At 37.1% G+C, this 18,243-nt stretch overlaps 1 protein-coding gene across 50 annotated transcripts in view; it reads left to right on the top strand.

The window, feature by feature from the left end:
* The window catches only part of BAZ2B (bromodomain adjacent to zinc finger domain 2B), a 290,353-nt gene that overhangs the window by 236,450 nt on the left and 35,660 nt on the right, over positions 1-18,243 (top strand). For all 50 annotated transcript variants that reach the window (XM_070507912.1, XM_070507924.1, XM_070507921.1 and 47 more), the window contains 2 exons: positions 3,680-3,742; positions 4,733-4,877. In XM_070507912.1, the coding sequence (XP_070364013.1) occupies positions 3,680-3,742; positions 4,733-4,877 (208 nt within the window). The remainder of the gene's footprint in view (positions 1-3,679; positions 3,743-4,732; positions 4,878-18,243) is intronic.

Genomic DNA, 18,243 nt, shown 5'->3' with positions numbered 1-18,243 from the left:
GCTAGCTTTGAAAAGTACGCTAAAGGGAAGAAGGCAAGGTCATAGAGGTGTGTGTGTGTGTGTGTGTGTTTAAGCGAAGCTACCATAAGCCATGGAAATGGACATGTATGTGTCTATGGGACATATACATACGTCTCCCATGTATAAAGGGGAGATAAAGATTGAAGTTCACCTTTTACCAGAAAAGAATGCTAGAAATATTGATCGGGCTACAGAATGGCTCTCACAAAACAATATACAGCCAACCATACCTTCTACCCTCAATGCCAGGAGTATTTAGTTAAGGAAGTCTAGAAAGAATTCTTTTCCTTTCTTACATCAACTCAGTATTGCTGGAGAAATAAAGAAGGCTTAGGGGGGTGAATTTACTGATGGAATATGTGAAAATAATATCCAATCAAGACCAATGATATCTAAATCAATTTTTTGGCTGAATCTGGATAATAATGTAGAGGAAACTTATAAGATCATGTGCTACACAATTCTCTTAAGTAAAAAGGACATAAATGCAAAATGCTTTCATAAATTCCCCTCAATATTATATTTTAAATCAGATGATAAAAATCACTAGAATGAGCTTTATTTCTTTTATGAGTACCAATCCGAAAAGGAGACTACCTTGAGATTCCTTGCAGAAATTATTTCATAATGTTGTACTTTTAAAATCACTTGATCATATACTTTCATGCTGTGACAAATAATGTGAAGGGTGTATAATTTGGGTACCAGAATTGTAATTACTCAAACAAAAGATATCATTTATAACCAGTCTGCTTCTTGGGCAAGTAGAGCTGTTTCCATAGCAGGAATTAAACTTTTCTGGTCAGTATTAATCACCTTTTCATGGAATTAGCATCCCTTTTCAGCACTTAATATAAATTGTTTTAAAGTGTTAACTTTCATAAATTTGACAACCTCATATTGGGATTTCAGTGTATTCTACTGGACAGTTATCCCACTAAATTAGAATTTATTTACAGAAATTACTTGTTTTCCCTGTTTTTTTTTCACATGGAAAATTAACAAACCATACTTTTTTTCTTTAAGGGAGATAAAAACTAGTAAAAATCATTATTAATGATTTAAAAATCATTATTAGTATTTCTTAGACCAGATGTATTATTTAAAGTAGTATTTTTTTATGTGTTGAATTATAGTTAATTAGATTGTAGGGTTTTACTTATCAAAATCCTGGCAAATGTATATCTTGTTACTAATGTGAGAAAGCAGTTTAAAAACTTTAAAAAATAATAAATATTTTAGGACCTAAGTAGCCAAATTAGCATTTCCTTTCAATGATCTGAGAGTTATTCTTTATAATGAAGAACTGGTAGCCACTTATCAATTTCCTAATAAAATAAAATTTTAACTATTTAATGAAACTGATGGTAAGATAGGCACATTATTCCTCCAAAAATAGCTTTGGCCTCTTGATTAAAGCATAGGTAGAATGGCAGTAGTTGTTATCCTTAAAGAATTCATTGCAGGGAGCCTTTCCATTGAGACCCGTGTGCTCTCTTTCAATTAGAAGATACTACCCTTAACCAAGTCATAGCCCTTGGTCTCAAAGATGATTCCCTCTTCTCCTCACTCTTCATTCCTTCAACCTGTGAGTCTTTCCCTAATACTTAGATTTGTCTTGGAATCCATGTAAACTTTAACCTCAGAAGTTGGCATGTAGGAGGTTATATGGACAATTAGACTCCAACATATAGGGACATAAATGGCCGCCTTTTTTGGTTGGGAAACCCCGGAGAACCATGGCAGGGATAGACCCTGTGTTCTGTGTTTTGTTGTTGCTGTCTTTCTCTCTGGTCTTTCAAGTTCCTTCATACCTCTTAAAATTATAAGACTGCTAGTCAAAACGGTTTTAAAGAAAACTTTAGTAGACATTTTACTTCTTTTTCATCATAGGAAGAGTCTTAGAAATGGCAGTTATTTAATTTGGTTGATACATAGCTACTTTGATATCTTATTTCAAATATTTGTTGATTGAATTGTATTTTTACATAAGCAAATTATCAAACATTTGTCCTACTGGTCAAAAGATCACATTAGAATCATATAGGTATATAAATATCTATTTGAGAGTCAAGATTTAAGCGTCTTTGAACCTGTTCTCTTCTAAGGTTTCTTTTAATCCTAAGTAGGAATCATGTTACTATTAGAACAAATAATATACCTAAATGCCTTTGTAAGTTGTTTCCATAAATTTGGATAAGGAGTGGATAAATTATAGATAATGATTAAACTATTGAGGTTCTCCTTTCACTTCCTTTTATTGAGGAGATAACCATACTGGTCTAGAAATATCTGTTCATGAGTGATTGGTGGCAGTGTGGCTTTTTAAAAGTGCCTGTAGAAAGTGAACATCATAAACAAGTTCTTGTTTTAAAAGATGTACCTGCATCTTCTCATTAAAGTACAATTTTCAGAAAGAAGGAAAGTGACCATATTTACATATTATGTGCCAGAAACTCGACTAGTTGCTTTCAGATCTGTTCTTATTCGTTCTCACAAAAATCCTATGTTACGGATAATGTTATCACCAATTTACAGATAAGGAAACAGTCTTAGAAAAGTTAAGTAATTGTCCCATACAAAGTAGTACCACTGAGATTCAAAGAAACACGTCTCCCTTCTATTACTTCATGCTTTCCCTCAAAACATGTAATTTTGGGGTGGTTTTCTTATATTCATTTTCTAGAATGAAAAATTTCATAAAATCACATGTGAAATTTCCATTTATGACATCAGTACTATATACAGTAGGGATTATTTTTCTTCTAGAAGTTCAGTGTGTTAAAAATATAACATCTTCTTTGCTCTAAAAATGACTCTTTCAGTTAATGGTACCAATATTTTTGCAGTTTCCCAGATTTAAACACTTAACCTCATAATTTACTTCTTCCTTCATCTCTCTCATCCCTCTGCCTCATATCCATGACTCGCCAGGATTTAACAATTCTAACTATGTAATACCTCCTATATATATTTGCTTTTCTCTATTTCTATTTCTTTTACCCTGTAAGACCCACATTTTCCTTCCCTCTTGAATTATTGCAGCAATCTGCTAACTAGATTTGCCAATTCTAGTCATTTCCCGGCTCCGGGCCATCTTATAACTATTGCCATATTAATTGTTGTAAGGCATAGTTCTGATGTTTAACCTCCCTCAAAGAATCATATTGTCCATTGCTAAGCATTTACAGCTCTAGACAATTTAATCCTAAGCTCATCTCTCACCTCACCTCTTCATGTACTTCTCATGTCAAGATCCATCACACTCTTTCTGAAATGCCGTGCCTTCTTTTCTCTGATTGATCAATTCCTAACCATTCTTTGGTAGCTAATTAAAACACAGCTTCTTCCACGTAGCCTCTCTTGGTAGAGATTCCCATCAGAAGTAATCTCACCCTCCTCTGAACTCCACAACTCTTAACTCTCTCCTTCTCTTGAGCTCCTTATAGCTTCCTACTATTTTTTTTTTCACTGTAATGTTTTATGTGTCCCCCTAGCAGATTATTAGCTTATGGAGAGCAAGAACTGAGTCTTTTTTGTTCCCGTAGTGCCTCTCCTAGTACTTTGCATATAGGAGGCTTTCATTAAATATTTGTTGATTGGTTGAATAAATAAATCTTAAAAACAGGTAAATGATACTGTATTTTGTTATGTATAGGATGAAGGTGACCAAGCAGCAAGTGTTGAAGAGCTAGAAAAACAGATTGAAAAACTGAGTAAAGTAAGCACTTTTCAGATTACAGTTTACATCTTTTTTGCAGTGTTTTAAAAATCCACCTTGTATGGTGTTAATTTTTGTGGCTGCTAAATAAAAACAAACTTTTTGTAAGTAATTAAAATGAGGAGCTCTAGAAACATTCTCACAATTAAACCTTAAAAATTTAATGCCAAAGTTAAAAGCCTGCCTCTTAAAACATGGAACTAAACTTAATCCTCACCTGTATTCTTCAGCTCTTCATTTAAATACAAAATATTGATAAATGCATAGTTTTATTTCTTGGAATTAATTACTTTTAAAATTCAGTTGAATTTTATGGTGATAGTTTCAGCATCTTATGTTTTATTTTAAATTAGTATATTTGTGAATTTTATTTGCATTGGATTTACAAACTGTACATGTTTATGTACTTCTCATTAAAAATTGCATTTGAGAAGCATTAGTGAAGTTTTAGATGAACTTCTTGTTAAAATGAGTTTTTAAAAGTATTATCAGATACCCATATATTATATCAATGTTAGAGTCATCAGAGATTTATCCCAAAATTCAGTTATATGGTGCATATATGATTATATACAGCATCAGAATAAAAATAGAGATATACAGGTATGATCAATTACATATACAAGTATTATTTGTTATACACTGTAACAAATAGAATTGAGCCAGTGTGCTTTGGCTCAATAAAATACCTGATCACATTGTTTATTGTCAAGTATAAGACATGCTTTACTATAAGATATCAGATAGCATAAACTTATATTTTTAATCCATGACAACAAAAATAATTCCATTTACCCACAAAGTAATTTCTATCTTTATAAATATTACTGAAATTGAAGTCAGGCATGTTACTATTTAGCTCTTTTGCTATCTTTTCCCAGTAGTAAAATCTATCTGCTCTAAAGTCATAGTAAGTGTAAAGTCACTTATATATTAATTTTTAAAGCACTTAACACCCATAGCTTAATTATATGCATCATTTTTTAACAGCAACAGAGTCAGTACAGAAGGAAGCTCTTTGACGCTTCTCACTCTTTGCGTTCGATGATGTTTGGCCAGGATCGTTACAGACGCCGGTACTGGATCCTTCCTCAATGTGGGGGGATTTTTGTAGAAGGCATGGAGAGTGGTGAAGGTAGGAACTATTAATCTATTACAAAGTAATAAAAGAAACCATATTTTTAAAGACCCTGTTACTCCTTCAATATATTTTTGTGCTTCTAGAATCAGATTTGCTTCATGGATAAACATTGTAAACCCTTGATTCCCATTCCTTTTGAACTCATAATGCCCCTTTCACTGATAAATATTCCTTCCCTGAACATGACTTTTCTTCTGCTGCTCTTTCTAACATCAAACATAAACTATTCTTTTTCTTATCTAGCAGACAAAATCTTCACCTCTATTATCCTTTATAGCTGCTGCTCCATTTCTCTTCCTTCCCATTCTCAAATTTTCCAGCAAACTTTAACCTTTGCAACAAGCATCCATTCTGACAATATCCCTGGATGTAACTTGTTTAAATCTAAGATCCTTATCATAATCCACATTCATCTTGAAATCTTGTTCATGTTTGAAATTTGTGATCACCTCCTTTCCCATTGAACTTCTTCCTGTCTTGAGTTTTGTGTTCCCATACAATCCTAGATATTCTCCCTTTAAACTACTCTTTTGCTGACTCCATTTCTGTTACATTAACTAGCACACTACATAGCTCATTTATGTGCTCAATAAACCATCTTGAATTTAACTTTTCAGAACTCTATGTCTGGGCATTTCTAAATGTTTAAGTTCTGATGGGGCCAAAAGTGCTTACAGGCTTCACGGTTTAGCTCTTGCCTACATAGAGACAAAAACTTCTTTCAACACATTTTTTTGAATGTCTACTATGTGCCAGGCATTTCTAGGCACTGCAGGAGATCAACGATATATAAAACATAATCTATGCCACGTAGAAGTTTAACAGTCCAGTGGAGACAGGGGATTGATTAATCTCTTAGATGTCTAGAAATTATATAAAGCAGTTTTTTCAAGCTTTTTGTTGTTAGTGGTGGAACCACCCTTTTTTTAAATAAAAATTATGTTTGGCAGGGCAAGGGAAGCTGTTAATGAAATAACACATGTAAACTGCTTAGAATAGTGGCTGGCATGTACGCGTTGTCGGCATATAGTAAACGGTGTTGTTATTGTTTTGTGCAATAACAGATTTGCTGTAGATTCAAATTATATGAAGTAAGTATAAAATCACGTATTGGAATGATGTGTGGAAGTCGTGCTCTGCCTCCCCAGGGCGGGAGTTGCCGCTGCAATCATGAGGGGTACATGAAGCCTTCAGTTTTCTTTTATTTCTTTTTAAAAATTGATGTAGATGGGTCAGCATGTTGATTTAATAGGATAGTGTAGTGGTTTCTTTTTTTAACTGTTTACTTAAAATATTTTAAAATAAAAATATTTTTAAGCATGGAGAAAATAAATAAATTTAAACATAATAAATAAGTGAGACTACATCATACTAAAAAGCTGCTGCACAGCAAAGGAAACCATCAACAGAATGAAAAGGCAATCTACTGAATGGGAGAAAATATTTGTAAATCATATGTCTGATAAGGGGCTAATATCCAAAACATGTAAAGAACTCATACGGTTCAATAGCAAAAAACTAAACAATCTGATTAAAAACTGGGCAGAGGACCTGAAAAGACATTTTTCCAAAGAAGACATGCAGATGGTCAACAGCCTCATGCAAAGATGCTCAGCATCACTAATCAACAGGGAAATGCAAATCAAAACCACAATGGAATATCACCTCACACCTGTTAGAATGGCTCTTACTAAAAGACAAGAGATAAGTGTGGGTGAGGATGTGGAGAAAAGGGAAGCATTGTGCACTGTTGGTGGGAATGTAAATTGGTGCAGCCACTATGGAAAACAGTATGGAGGTTCCTCAAAATTTAAAAAAGAGAACTACCATATGATCCAGCAATTCTGCTTCTGGGTTTTTACCTGAAGAAAACAAAAACACTAACTCCAAAGATATGTGCACCCCTGTGTTCATTGTAGTATTATTTACAATAGTGAAGAAACAACCTAAGTGTCCATTGATGGATAAATGGATAAAGTAAATGTGTTATTCACACACACACACACACACACACACACACACACACACACACTCTGGAATATTATTCAGCCATAAAAAAGAGTGAAATCCTACCATATGCAACAACATGGATGACCTTGAGGGCATTATGCTAAGCGAGATGAGTCAGACAGGGAAAGACATATATTGTATGATCTCTCTTGTCTGTGGAATCAAAAAAAAAACAAAAATGAAAGCAAAAAAAACAACCTCATAGATACAGAGAACAGACTGGTGGTTGCCAGAGGCAGGGGGCAGGGGACAAGAGAAATGGGTGAAAACCAATTTTTTTAGCTTAAATTATTTAAATAAAAAATCGTATGCAGAACCCCAATGTCTAAGAAAAACAGAATTGTTCTGATTGGTGTATTTGGGGAACTTGTAGCCTTTCCAGATAGCCTTCTATCCTGTATACTTGCTTTCTAATCCAGGGGTGGCCGGCCCCAGAGGCGACTCTAAGAAATATTAGGACTTTGCAAATTAGAGAGTAAAGTCAGAGCCATCAATGGTATAAATACAGAATTCCTAAAGGGCTCAAAACAGGAAAATGTTATATACCCTACTTAGTATTTTATCATAATTTTTGGTATACATGGCTGTCTCTACCACTGGACTGTGAGCTCTTGAGGGCAGAGATTAATTTAGGCAGGGAAACTGCGCTAAAATAAATAATCTGGGAGTGAAGTACACATTGAATTGGAATAAAAAGGGGTGGAGAAGTCAGTTGTGAGACCATTTCAGTAGCCTGGATAAAAAGTAGGGGGACCCTAAACTCAGGTGAAACAGGGAGAATGTGAAGACAGAGATCTTGAAGGTGGAATTGCTGTAGGAAATTATTGAATATAATGTAAGAAAAGTGGAATCAGAGATAAATTTGATGAAGGAATCCTCAGTGGAAAAATTATGATGTTTTAAGCTGAATCAGAGGAGTCAAGACAAGGAGTTTGTTGGAAATGAAATTAAAGTGTTAGTACAGAAATCTAATTTAAAATGACAAAATTGTGAGTCACTTGAGGGTGCGGCTGCATGGTATAGCTTAAGAGCAAATAGAGAAATGTCCAGGCAAGTGGCTTTGCCTGAGCTGTAATGAGAATTGCCTGAGAAGATTAAAAAAAAATACCTGAGCCCTACCCCAGACCGCTTAAATATTCTTCAATTTGATTGAGGGCCACATCATTCTCAGTCACCTGGGCATGTAAAATTGAAGTTATCTAGCACATCAACTTTTCCTTCAAAATGTGTGAAGTCAATCTCTGCAAAACTACTGAATTCAGTTCTTTATCAATACATACCTGGATTATTACACCTCTCCTCGACTTCTCCATATACAATCCCCTCCTTCTATTACATTTTGTCATTGTATCATGTCTCTACTCCAAAACCTTGATTGACTCTGTGTTACCTATAAGATGACGTAATAAATCTGAATGTATCCTGGCATTCAAGGCCCTCTATAAATCCAACCTCAAAATCTTTATGCTGTTCTCCAATATGAATTTACATAAACCAGTCCACTCACTGTTGCTCAGCACATGTACATTCCTCCCTCTGTGTCTTTGCATACTGTGCCTTGCCAAATTCTATTCAATATAATGCTAATTTGATTTCTCTTCAACCATCTAAATTTCATCCTTCTTTCTTGACCCAGCTCAAATCTTAGCCCTTTTATAAACTTCCCCAGCTTATTTAAGTGGAACTAATTTTTACTATGTGTGAACACCTAGAAAACCAAATAATTATGCCGTTATCTTGGCACTTTGATATACGTACTATTTATTTATATTACTTAAATTTAAACATCCTTCTTTGTACAACATTGTATTCTCCCTAATGTTAAGCATAGTACTTTACATTACCACAGGCAAACTGAAAATGCTTTAATTAAGAAAGTAAATAATAATTGTATTTATAATTAATCAAATGTCTTTGTAATTTAAATAATTAAATAATTAATTAAACATTTTTTTTAATTGAAGTTCATAGTAGTTGACATCATTGTGAAATTTCAGTTGTACATTATTTCTTGTCTGTCACCACATAAGTGCTCCCCTTCACCCCCTATGCCCACCTTCCATACCCCTTTCCCTGGAAACCACTGAACTATTTTCTTTGTCCATGTGTTTATTTATATTTCACATATAAGTGAAATCATATGGTGTTTTTCTTTCTCAGTCTGGCTTATTTCACTTAGCGTAATACCCTCCAGGTCTAGCCATGTTACTGTAAATGGGATGAATTTGTCTTTTATGGCTGGGTAGTATTCCATTGGATATATATATGCCACATATTCTTTATCCAGTCATCAGTCGATGGGCACATGGATTGTTTCCATGTCTTGGCTATTGTGAACAGTGCTGCAGTGAAGGTAGGGGCACATACGTTACTTTGGATTGTTGATTTCAAGTTGTTTGGATGGATACCCAGTAGTGGGAAAGCTGGGTCATATAGTAGTTCTATTTTTAGTTTTTTGAGGAATCTGCATACTGTTTTCCATAGTGGGTGCACCAGTTTGCATTCCTACCAGCAGTGTATGAGGGTTCCCTTTCCTCCACACACTCTCCAATATTTGTTGGTTTTGGTCTTGGTAATTATAGCCATTCTGACTGGTGTAAGGTAATATCTCATTGTAGTTTTGATTTGCATTTCCCTAATGATTAGTGATGTTGAGCATCTTTTCATGTGCCTGTTGGCCATCTGTATATCTTCCTTTGAAAAATGTCTGTTCATATCCTCTGCCCATTTTTTGATAGGGTTGTTTGTTTTTGTTGTTGTTGTTATGTGAGTTCTTTATATACTTTGGATATCAACCCCTTGTCTGATAAATGATTTGCAAATATGTTTTTCCAGTTGGTGAGTTGTCTTTCCATTTTGTTGATGGTTTCTTTTGCTTTGTAGAAGTTTTTTAGTCTGATGTAGTCCCATTTGTTAACTTTTTCTTTTGTTTCCGTTACCCAAGTAGACATGGTATTCGAAAAGATGTGGCTAAGACCAATGTCAAAGAGTGTACTTCCTATATATTCTTCTAGGATCTTTATGGTTTCACTTCTTACATTCAAATCTTGAATCCATTTGGAGTTAATTTTTGTGTATGGTTCAAGATAATGATCTACTTCCACTCTTTTGCATGCAGCTGTCAAGTGTTCTCAGCACCATTTACTGAAGAGACTTTCCTTTCTCCATTGTATGCTCTTGGCTCCTTTGTTGAAGATTAGCTGTCCTTAGATGTGTGGTTTTATTTGAGGGCTTTCAGTTCTGATCCATTGATTTGTGTGTCTGTTTTTTTGCCAGCACCATGCTGTTTTATAAGAGTAGCTTACAGGGGACTTTTTTTAATTTTGGGTCTCTCTGATTGAATTTGTAGCTATTAGACCTCGGTTTCCATTCAGGCCCTACCACTTAACCTCTCTGGACCCTGATTTCCCTCTCTACAACAGAATTTATTTTTTTTAAAGATTTTATTTTTTTCCTTTTTCTCCTCAAAGCCCCCCAGTACATAGTTGTATATTCTTCGTTGTGGGTCCTTCTAGTTGTGGCATGTGGGACGCTGCCTCAGCGTGGTTTGATGAGCTGTGCCATGTCCGCGCCCAGGATTCGAACCAACGAAACACTGGGCCGCCTGCAGCGGAGCACGCGAACTTAACCACTCGGCCACGGGGCCAGCCCCCTATACAACAGAATTTTAATAGGCTCTATATAAATTCTTTGGTTGTTATAAGGATCATGTCAAATGGTGGATCTAAAAGAGCTACAAAGTGATACATAAATATTAATTGTACTTTATACTGTTATTTGTAGTCCTTTCTTAGTACAGGGGGAAAGTAGGAATAATTTTTCACCTAAAGCTTATTTTCTCATAAATTTTTTATTAATTCATTGATGAATGTGCAGTTGCTATATTCTTCTAAGTGCAATAGAAGTTATCAAATAACAGGTGTAGATTCCTTCTCTTTATCTTACGGCTAATTAAAATAGAAAAAAAATCATGATTTTAATCATCAAGTATTTAATATGCACCTATATTGTGCCTTGTACTAAGCACAGTTTGGATTCAAAAGAATCAATTAACCTGTCTCTATCCACAAAGAGCTCATAATCTGATTGAAAAAATATAGCATATATGAAGACAAAGAATAAGAGCTTATACAGGTATAATATAGACAAGTCCTGTATCTCAGAGGCAAGGCTGATAAGGATGAATAAGTACCAAATGGTAGAAACTACCATGAAATAAATGAATAATGAAAGTTAATACGGTATTTGTGATATGCAGTATTCTATTCCTCTCATTTATCACTTTTTAAAAGGTCTCAAAGCACAATCTCTTCTTAATAAAGTTAGATTTAACAAATTAATTAAAAGCTTAAATGCACAGGTTTTTTAAAAATCCCTGTAATATTATTATAATCAGTAATTTTACATGGAGAAGACATCAGATCTTAGATTATCTCCAAAGAAAAATATTAATTCAATTCATGTTGTGGAAGATGCAAGGTAACCCACAGCATGAGCGAAACACACAGTGCTTATGACAACTAAGTTTATCAGACGTGGTAACTCAAGAGGAGAAAGAACAAGGCACACAGTCTCTCCTAAGTCCCCATGGTGGTTCCACAGGGATGTGCCTCATCCGGATGGAGACTGGACAAGCAACAAGAGCACTCCAAGAGAGACTCCTGCCTTCATACTACTCTACATTTTTAGGTTACTCCAAGAGGAGGTTGAAAACTCTTTGTTTCTCTAAGCAATAGCATATATATTAAAGGACCTCTGAACCTGGGAACAGCACTAGGGAGTGTAAATACAAAGGGCCAAGGTCCACACACTGAGGGCCCTGGGAACAGTGCCAACATCAGCTATGGGCCCTGCTGTCCCTCTGCAAACCAGCTCAGTGACTAAGCTGGTTTGTTGATGGGGCTCAGGAAAGAGGGAAGGAGGAGAGCCCCTGTAGCCAGTTAGCTAAAACTACGCGTTTTTTCCCCTTCATCTACCCTGTACCTTTGGTGGCTCACTACATGTATACCTTCCCATCTGGAACGGTTATCAATTGGATTTCAAATGCTGCCTTCTGAAGGCGACATCCGATAGCCAGAGAAATTCCAAAACAAGTAATATACCGCAACATTAGGAGATACAGAGCTCCCCTGAGCCATCCCCTGGACTATCCAACAAATAGTCCAAAGCTGTGCATTTATATAATATTATTCAAGTCAGGGAATCAGTGCTAATTTGTTCAGTGATAGGAGCATTGTCCCCCAAGACAGCTGATTGTGGGTCATACTCTCAGCTTCATAGGTACCTATTCAAGGAAAGAGCTGTTGTGCACAGTAATGAAAGCCTGTGTCCCTGATACCTGCAGGTAGGCTCTGATGCTGGCACTGGAGACCACAGCTGGGAAAGTCTCCAGTGCCTTTTAGATTTTGAATTTCTGTTAGCACCATGCTCTAAACAACTGAACTAACCATCCAGTTTGAGTCTTTATAAAAGGTCTCATAATTATTCCCAAAGGGTGTAGACAGTGTTATGTCCAAGTAGGAGGCAGGAAGATCCTGCCTTTCACATAAGAAAACAAGCTCCATTGGATCACAGAAAGTGTTAACCAGTCTGGTTCAATGCTACATTTTGTATCCACATGGTGTTTATGCTTCCCCAGGGTTAGCACACTGCCAGTGTGCTGTTAGTTAGATTCAACTGCATGTCTGAAATAGAAAACAGTGCCCCTGATGTGGGAAATGGATCAGTGGGAGCTGAGATGTCAGGAGAAGAGTGTCACTGTGCCCTGAGGAGACAGAGTTTTACACAGAAGAACCACGAAGGACAGGATTACAGATGGCCAGGGCAAATGAGGACCCTGAATAAGGAGGAGTGATTCCTATGCTGTTGTCTGGGAGATGGCTCCGAAGGTCCCCCACAGTTAAGTAGGTTGAGGATGACAAATCCAAAATCGTGATAGGTTTGAAGTGAATGTCATTGTGTGGGATAGCTGCAGAGGGTTATTCAGTACAGTTTGTTCATATCTGTAAGAAACAGAATTATTCACACTCCAACTACCCTCTCACCTTCTGTGATTAGGATGTTCATACCCAAGCAAAATCCATCATTATCTTCAGAGGTGATCCATACAGTCTCTCCTTTTTTTCTGGAACAATAAGTTCCACATGAAACCGAAAGTTATCATTTTCCCACCAAAGATGTCTTCCAGGTGGAATACACTGTATGGTATAAGGACTGCAGCAAAATCTCCCACAGGTAGAGTGACTGTACAAGAGAAATTTAGAACTGTTTGGAGTAAACAGAGAATCCCAATTGCTCCTCTTGAGGGTGTAGCTTGCAAGTGTCATCTGGAAAGCAGGAGTATGTGGACATTTGTGTCTATCCAGTCGTCTGTAATATGAACAACACAAACCTCCCAGCCACCTGTTAAAATCATGATAGGTACCAAAAAAGGAGAGGAATACTGAGGTATAAAAATTCAGAATCCCAGCATACTAAGCAGATTCTTCATTTCTGCTCTTCCACTCTAGGATACCAAGGAACTTTAACAAAATAGAGAGACCTTTCTGAGGGATAAGCAGTGTTCAAAGTATAAACAGTAGAGGGCAGCCAGACCAGACAGTCTTAGAGAGGTCATTGTTGAAGGGGTTGGTGTAGCTATCTTTTAGAATGCTATTCCAGCATCCTATACTACCTATGGATAAGAAGGAGCATGGATCAGTCACCCAGTACCGTGTTGGCAAGCCCGTTGTTGATTGGCAGCAGCTATGAAAGGAATTCCAATTGTTTGATTGTGTCATTTCTGGAAACCCTGATATATAACAAATATGTTTCAGTCCTAATAGTATGTATATTGTCTGCACATGCAAGAGGCACAGTAATTCCATATCCAGAAAAGGTGTATACCATTCAGTGACTAGCAGAAATCAGATACTCAAAAGCTAACAAATGCCATCACAGTATCTTTGCGAGAGACTTCAGTCATAGGCACTTGTAGGGCTAGTATCAAACAGGGGTGTTAAATTGTGAAATGGTTTTGCTCAGTACCCCTGCCTGAATCTATTCTCGTTTATGAAACACAATCTCTTTCTCCTCCAGGTATGCAACATTGTTGCACAACCTAGGCAGGCCTTGTAAATACAGATGAGTTTTGGCAACATACCTGGCCAACAGTTATGGAAGCTACCAGTAGAGGTCACAATAAATGTCTAGCTGATACGTGGACATGCTTGTGCAGGACTTAAATACCCCAGTGTTTCCATGCCAGTATGCAATCTGATAAAGGAACTACTGGAGTTCAGACTAAAGGTCCAAAAGCCTTTGCAGTGATTGTGATTCTGGTCTTTCAGCCATAGGTAACACCAAATACCAACCCCAATAGAGGAACTTGTTTGCCGATGCTCTTTTGCATTCTGCAACAATAGATACTTGGTCTCTCGTTTCTAGCAAGCCCATAAATGTTTGAGACTCTTCTTTCCAGCACAATGAACTGAGGAGTATGGTTAGTGATCCCTTGGAGGGGGACCTGGGGACTGAGCCCAGCCATAGTCTTCCTTAAGTTTGAAAGAGCCCAGATCAGAGAACAAAGAAGCCCTGGTCCAGGACTTGAATCAGACTCATAAAGTAGAGCTGATGACTGTGAGTATTCCCACCCGTGGTCCCATTTCAAAAGAGTCAAAATGATATAGGGTAAGTCCCTCCGTTCTATTCTCCGAGTCCTTTTCTAAAGAGTCTAGAAGCTGTACGATCTTACCAGAGAGTTTGGGGCATCACTGAAGGAGATTCCTCCCCAGGGACCTTCACCTAATCTGGTGACTCACCCTCTCCTTGACCACTCTTCAAGTCTATGAATCATTTGATATTCTGTGTCTCATCTCACAGATCTCTATTCTACAGTCTCGGCGGGTCTTTTAAGTTTTTGAATAGAACCACACTCCCACACTCTAGAATTATGCGAACATCAACTCTGTCTTGTCAATCCTTCTGTAAATGAGCAATATCACATTTATTGTTGGGACAGAGCCTCTGCAGTAGTCTAGCCTGTCTATCTTATCCTTCCTTTGTTCCTTTTTTCTTTTAATTTTGTGCAGAAACCTCTGCCACTTATTAGACTCTCTCTTTTCATTTCCCCCTCTGAGATGGGGCTTGTATGACCTAAAAGAACTATTCGATTTCTAACAGTGACTCCAAGATGAAGGAGTAAAGTCAAAGCCATTGTCCCCTTAGGTGCACCTGTTCTGATTCAGTCATCCAACATTCTCTGCACCAAGGGCATGTTGTCAGGCCTTCCCCTCTCAAGCCCTGGGTTTTCTTACAATCATGCTAACACAGCCAGCATCTCAGCAGCTACATCCCCTGTAGATCTAGTCCAGCTCACATTCAAGAGTCTCAAGAAAATTACCCCAATGGGGATATATTTTACCAATGCTACCAAGCATCCAGTTTGGAAACGGGGTGGCAACAGCTGTCCCAGCATTATTAGTCAACCCAGACTGCTCATTCTGTAACAGAGACATGTGCTTCCCCCTACTCAGCTTCATTTAATACCACTGTGGTCCCCTCATCATGCAAATAAGCAAGCCAAGCCTCTAAGGATCTTTCCAAGAACTTATGGTAGTGGATCTGTTGAGAACCCAGCTCTGATTCTGTATACTGCTGGATTCCTTTCTGCTGGTGTCCTATAGAGCAGTCCTCACAATAACTGGCTTCATTTCCATAGGGGCCAGTTGCTTCATATGTTTTAATAGAGGGATAGTGGGAGTTTGCCCTACTTTCCCCTGTAAAGGGGCTGCCATCACTCTTTGTAGTTTACCCTTCACCTTAGGACTCATGGAAATCTCTAAACTGGTAAGGAGGGGGGACAGAATTAAATTTCAAGCCACTTTTTAACCAATAGTCACCCTCTTTAGTGTACCACTTTAGAACGTCTACCATCCTTGGGCATCGCTTCTGAGACCATCGTAACTCTACCAAGTGAATTACCACTGACCCCAAGGAGAAATTCTTCCACACCTGGGTACTTCCATTCCAGAAATCCATGATATCAGGGCTTTGTTGGATACCAACTGTTGTACAAGATACGTGGTCACAAAAACCACCAATGACACACATAGTGCTAATAGCAGCAAAGTGGATTAGTGAAGGCAACTTATAAGCAGAGAAGTAACAATACATAGAATCTCTCAGTTCCCATACTGGTTCCGCAGGACTAGGATGTGTGACAAGAACACTTCAAGAGACAAAACACCATACCCTGCACCTTTCTGTATATTTATGGGTTTGTGTGAGAAAGGGTAGAAAGCTCTTAGTTTCTCTGAGTAACAGTAAACATATCAGGGAAGCTTCAGGTCTAGGAACAGTGCTGGGGGTATGCACACCAAGAGTCAAAGTCTCCGTACCGAGAGCCCTGAGAACAGTGTTGACATTAGCTGGCTAAAGTCCCTGCTATCCTGCAGGCCCTCGGGAAAGTGGGAAGGAAGAAAGCCCCCATGGCTACTCAGCTAAAACCAAGAATTTTTTCTCATTCAATTCACTATCTTTTGTTTTGTTTTAACGATTTGGGGTATATTAGATTGTAGATAATTTATTCAATATTATAAGGAAAACAAACAAGTTTGTTGTTAATCATATGTATAAGCTGTGATGTGAATGTTACTTTCATTTTGCATTAAGATATGGTTACAGCATTAGGTCTATGAGTATAAAATGTAATTCCCGTTATGGATATGTGGGGGAATCTTACCTGAAGGGTGAAGGTATTATGGTATCACTCATCTTTTTTCAAATTCCTGGATCAGACTGGGAAGAAACAATCCTAGATGGATACGGTAAGACTTGTCCATCTTATCATGGACATGATAAGAATCTCTCCCTTTAGTCTTCTCCACAGTAATAGCAAGATGTCTCCTAGGAGCTGGGTTGTGGTAGCACTGTTGACATGGAGACCGTGGAGGTGCCATCAAATTACTCCTGAAGTTATGCTATACTGAATGGGTAAGGGCCTTTGAGCCCTGGGAGGAAGCCGCTGAACAGAGACCTGTACTCTAAATGCCAGTGTTTTTACCTTTCTTGCGTTCTTCCTCTATGTTTCACTTGGAGTTTAGTAAAATCTATTTGAAAGTCTTAGCCTGCTTCAGCCCAACTAAGGAGAGCCAAAGGAAAAAAATTTTCCCTTAAACTGGGAGTGGTGGACCCCTAGGGTCCAGTGACAACTGTTAGGTGAACTGAGAGGGTTCAGAGTGATTCTGATAAAACTCAGGAAGACGTCTCTTTCTAATATCAAACTTGCTATTGTTAGGATTTGTTTTAATTGGGAAATGGTATTTTGTTTGTCATTATGTACTTGCCATTCTAGCTGGAAAGCTAATCAGGTGATGAGCACTCCCTCTTTCATCTCTTACTTGTCTCCTCTTTAGTCTGTTTTGAGGATGTTTATTAATACTCAGTGACACATGTCAAAGAAGTAAGGGCTGGAAAGAACAGGGGACTATGTGAAATAGGACACAAAACTATTTAAAATGAAAGAATCTCTTTATCCTAAACATCCTATATACATTTTCAAATTTTTTTAAATAATATTTACATTTTAGTTAGAGGTTTAGCTGTTTATAATTAAGCAATTTGAATATAAAAGTTAAAGACAACCATGAATAGGCTATTAAAATGTATCATCAGCTCAGTCTACTTGATTGGATACAAATGGAAAGTTATCTGTGGGTCTCAAATCAATAAGAATTGGTTGGTTGGTTGGTTGGTTAATCTATTTGTTTTTGGATATGTGACAATGGTTTTTGAGATAATAGTTCTCAAAATAAATCAAAGACAAATACTAGTACTTCCTTAGTAGACAATAACTTATATTAAGGAAATTTGTAAGCATGGGTATATGAAGAGAATATTTGTAACTATTTTCACATGGGCCTGATTGGAGGTGATGAAGTAGGGTGGTCTTCTCAGGACAAATGAGCAGAAATGCATAAAGATCCTATGAGGTACAAGATTTTTTTCTGATTGTTTTTAAGATTTCCTCTATCATTGGTTTTGAGCAATTTGATTTTGATATGTCTTGGTATAGTTGTCTTCATGTTTCTTTTGCTTGGAGGTTGTTGAGTTTCTTGGATCTTGGTTTATAGTTTTCATCAAATTTGGAAGTTTTTCAGCCATTATTTTTTCAAATTTAGTGTCCTTGCCTATTAATTCTACTGTCTTCTTAGTTGGGGGCAGTTTTCATTGTTTGATTTTTCTGATTAGGTGTCATGTTTTCCTGCATCTTTGCACGCTTTCTACTTTTAATTGGATCCCCAACATTGTGAATTTTACCTTGTTGAGTGATGGATATTTTTGAATCCCTGTAAATATTTTTGAGGTTTTT

The sequence above is a fragment of the Equus asinus genome, chromosome 4 (assembly GCF_041296235.1).
Source record: "Equus asinus isolate D_3611 breed Donkey chromosome 4, EquAss-T2T_v2, whole genome shotgun sequence".
In the NCBI taxonomy this organism is placed as follows: Eukaryota; Metazoa; Chordata; class Mammalia; order Perissodactyla; family Equidae; genus Equus; species Equus asinus.
Note: the sequence above shows the minus strand (reverse complement) of the source record. Positions and strands in the feature narration are given on the sequence as shown.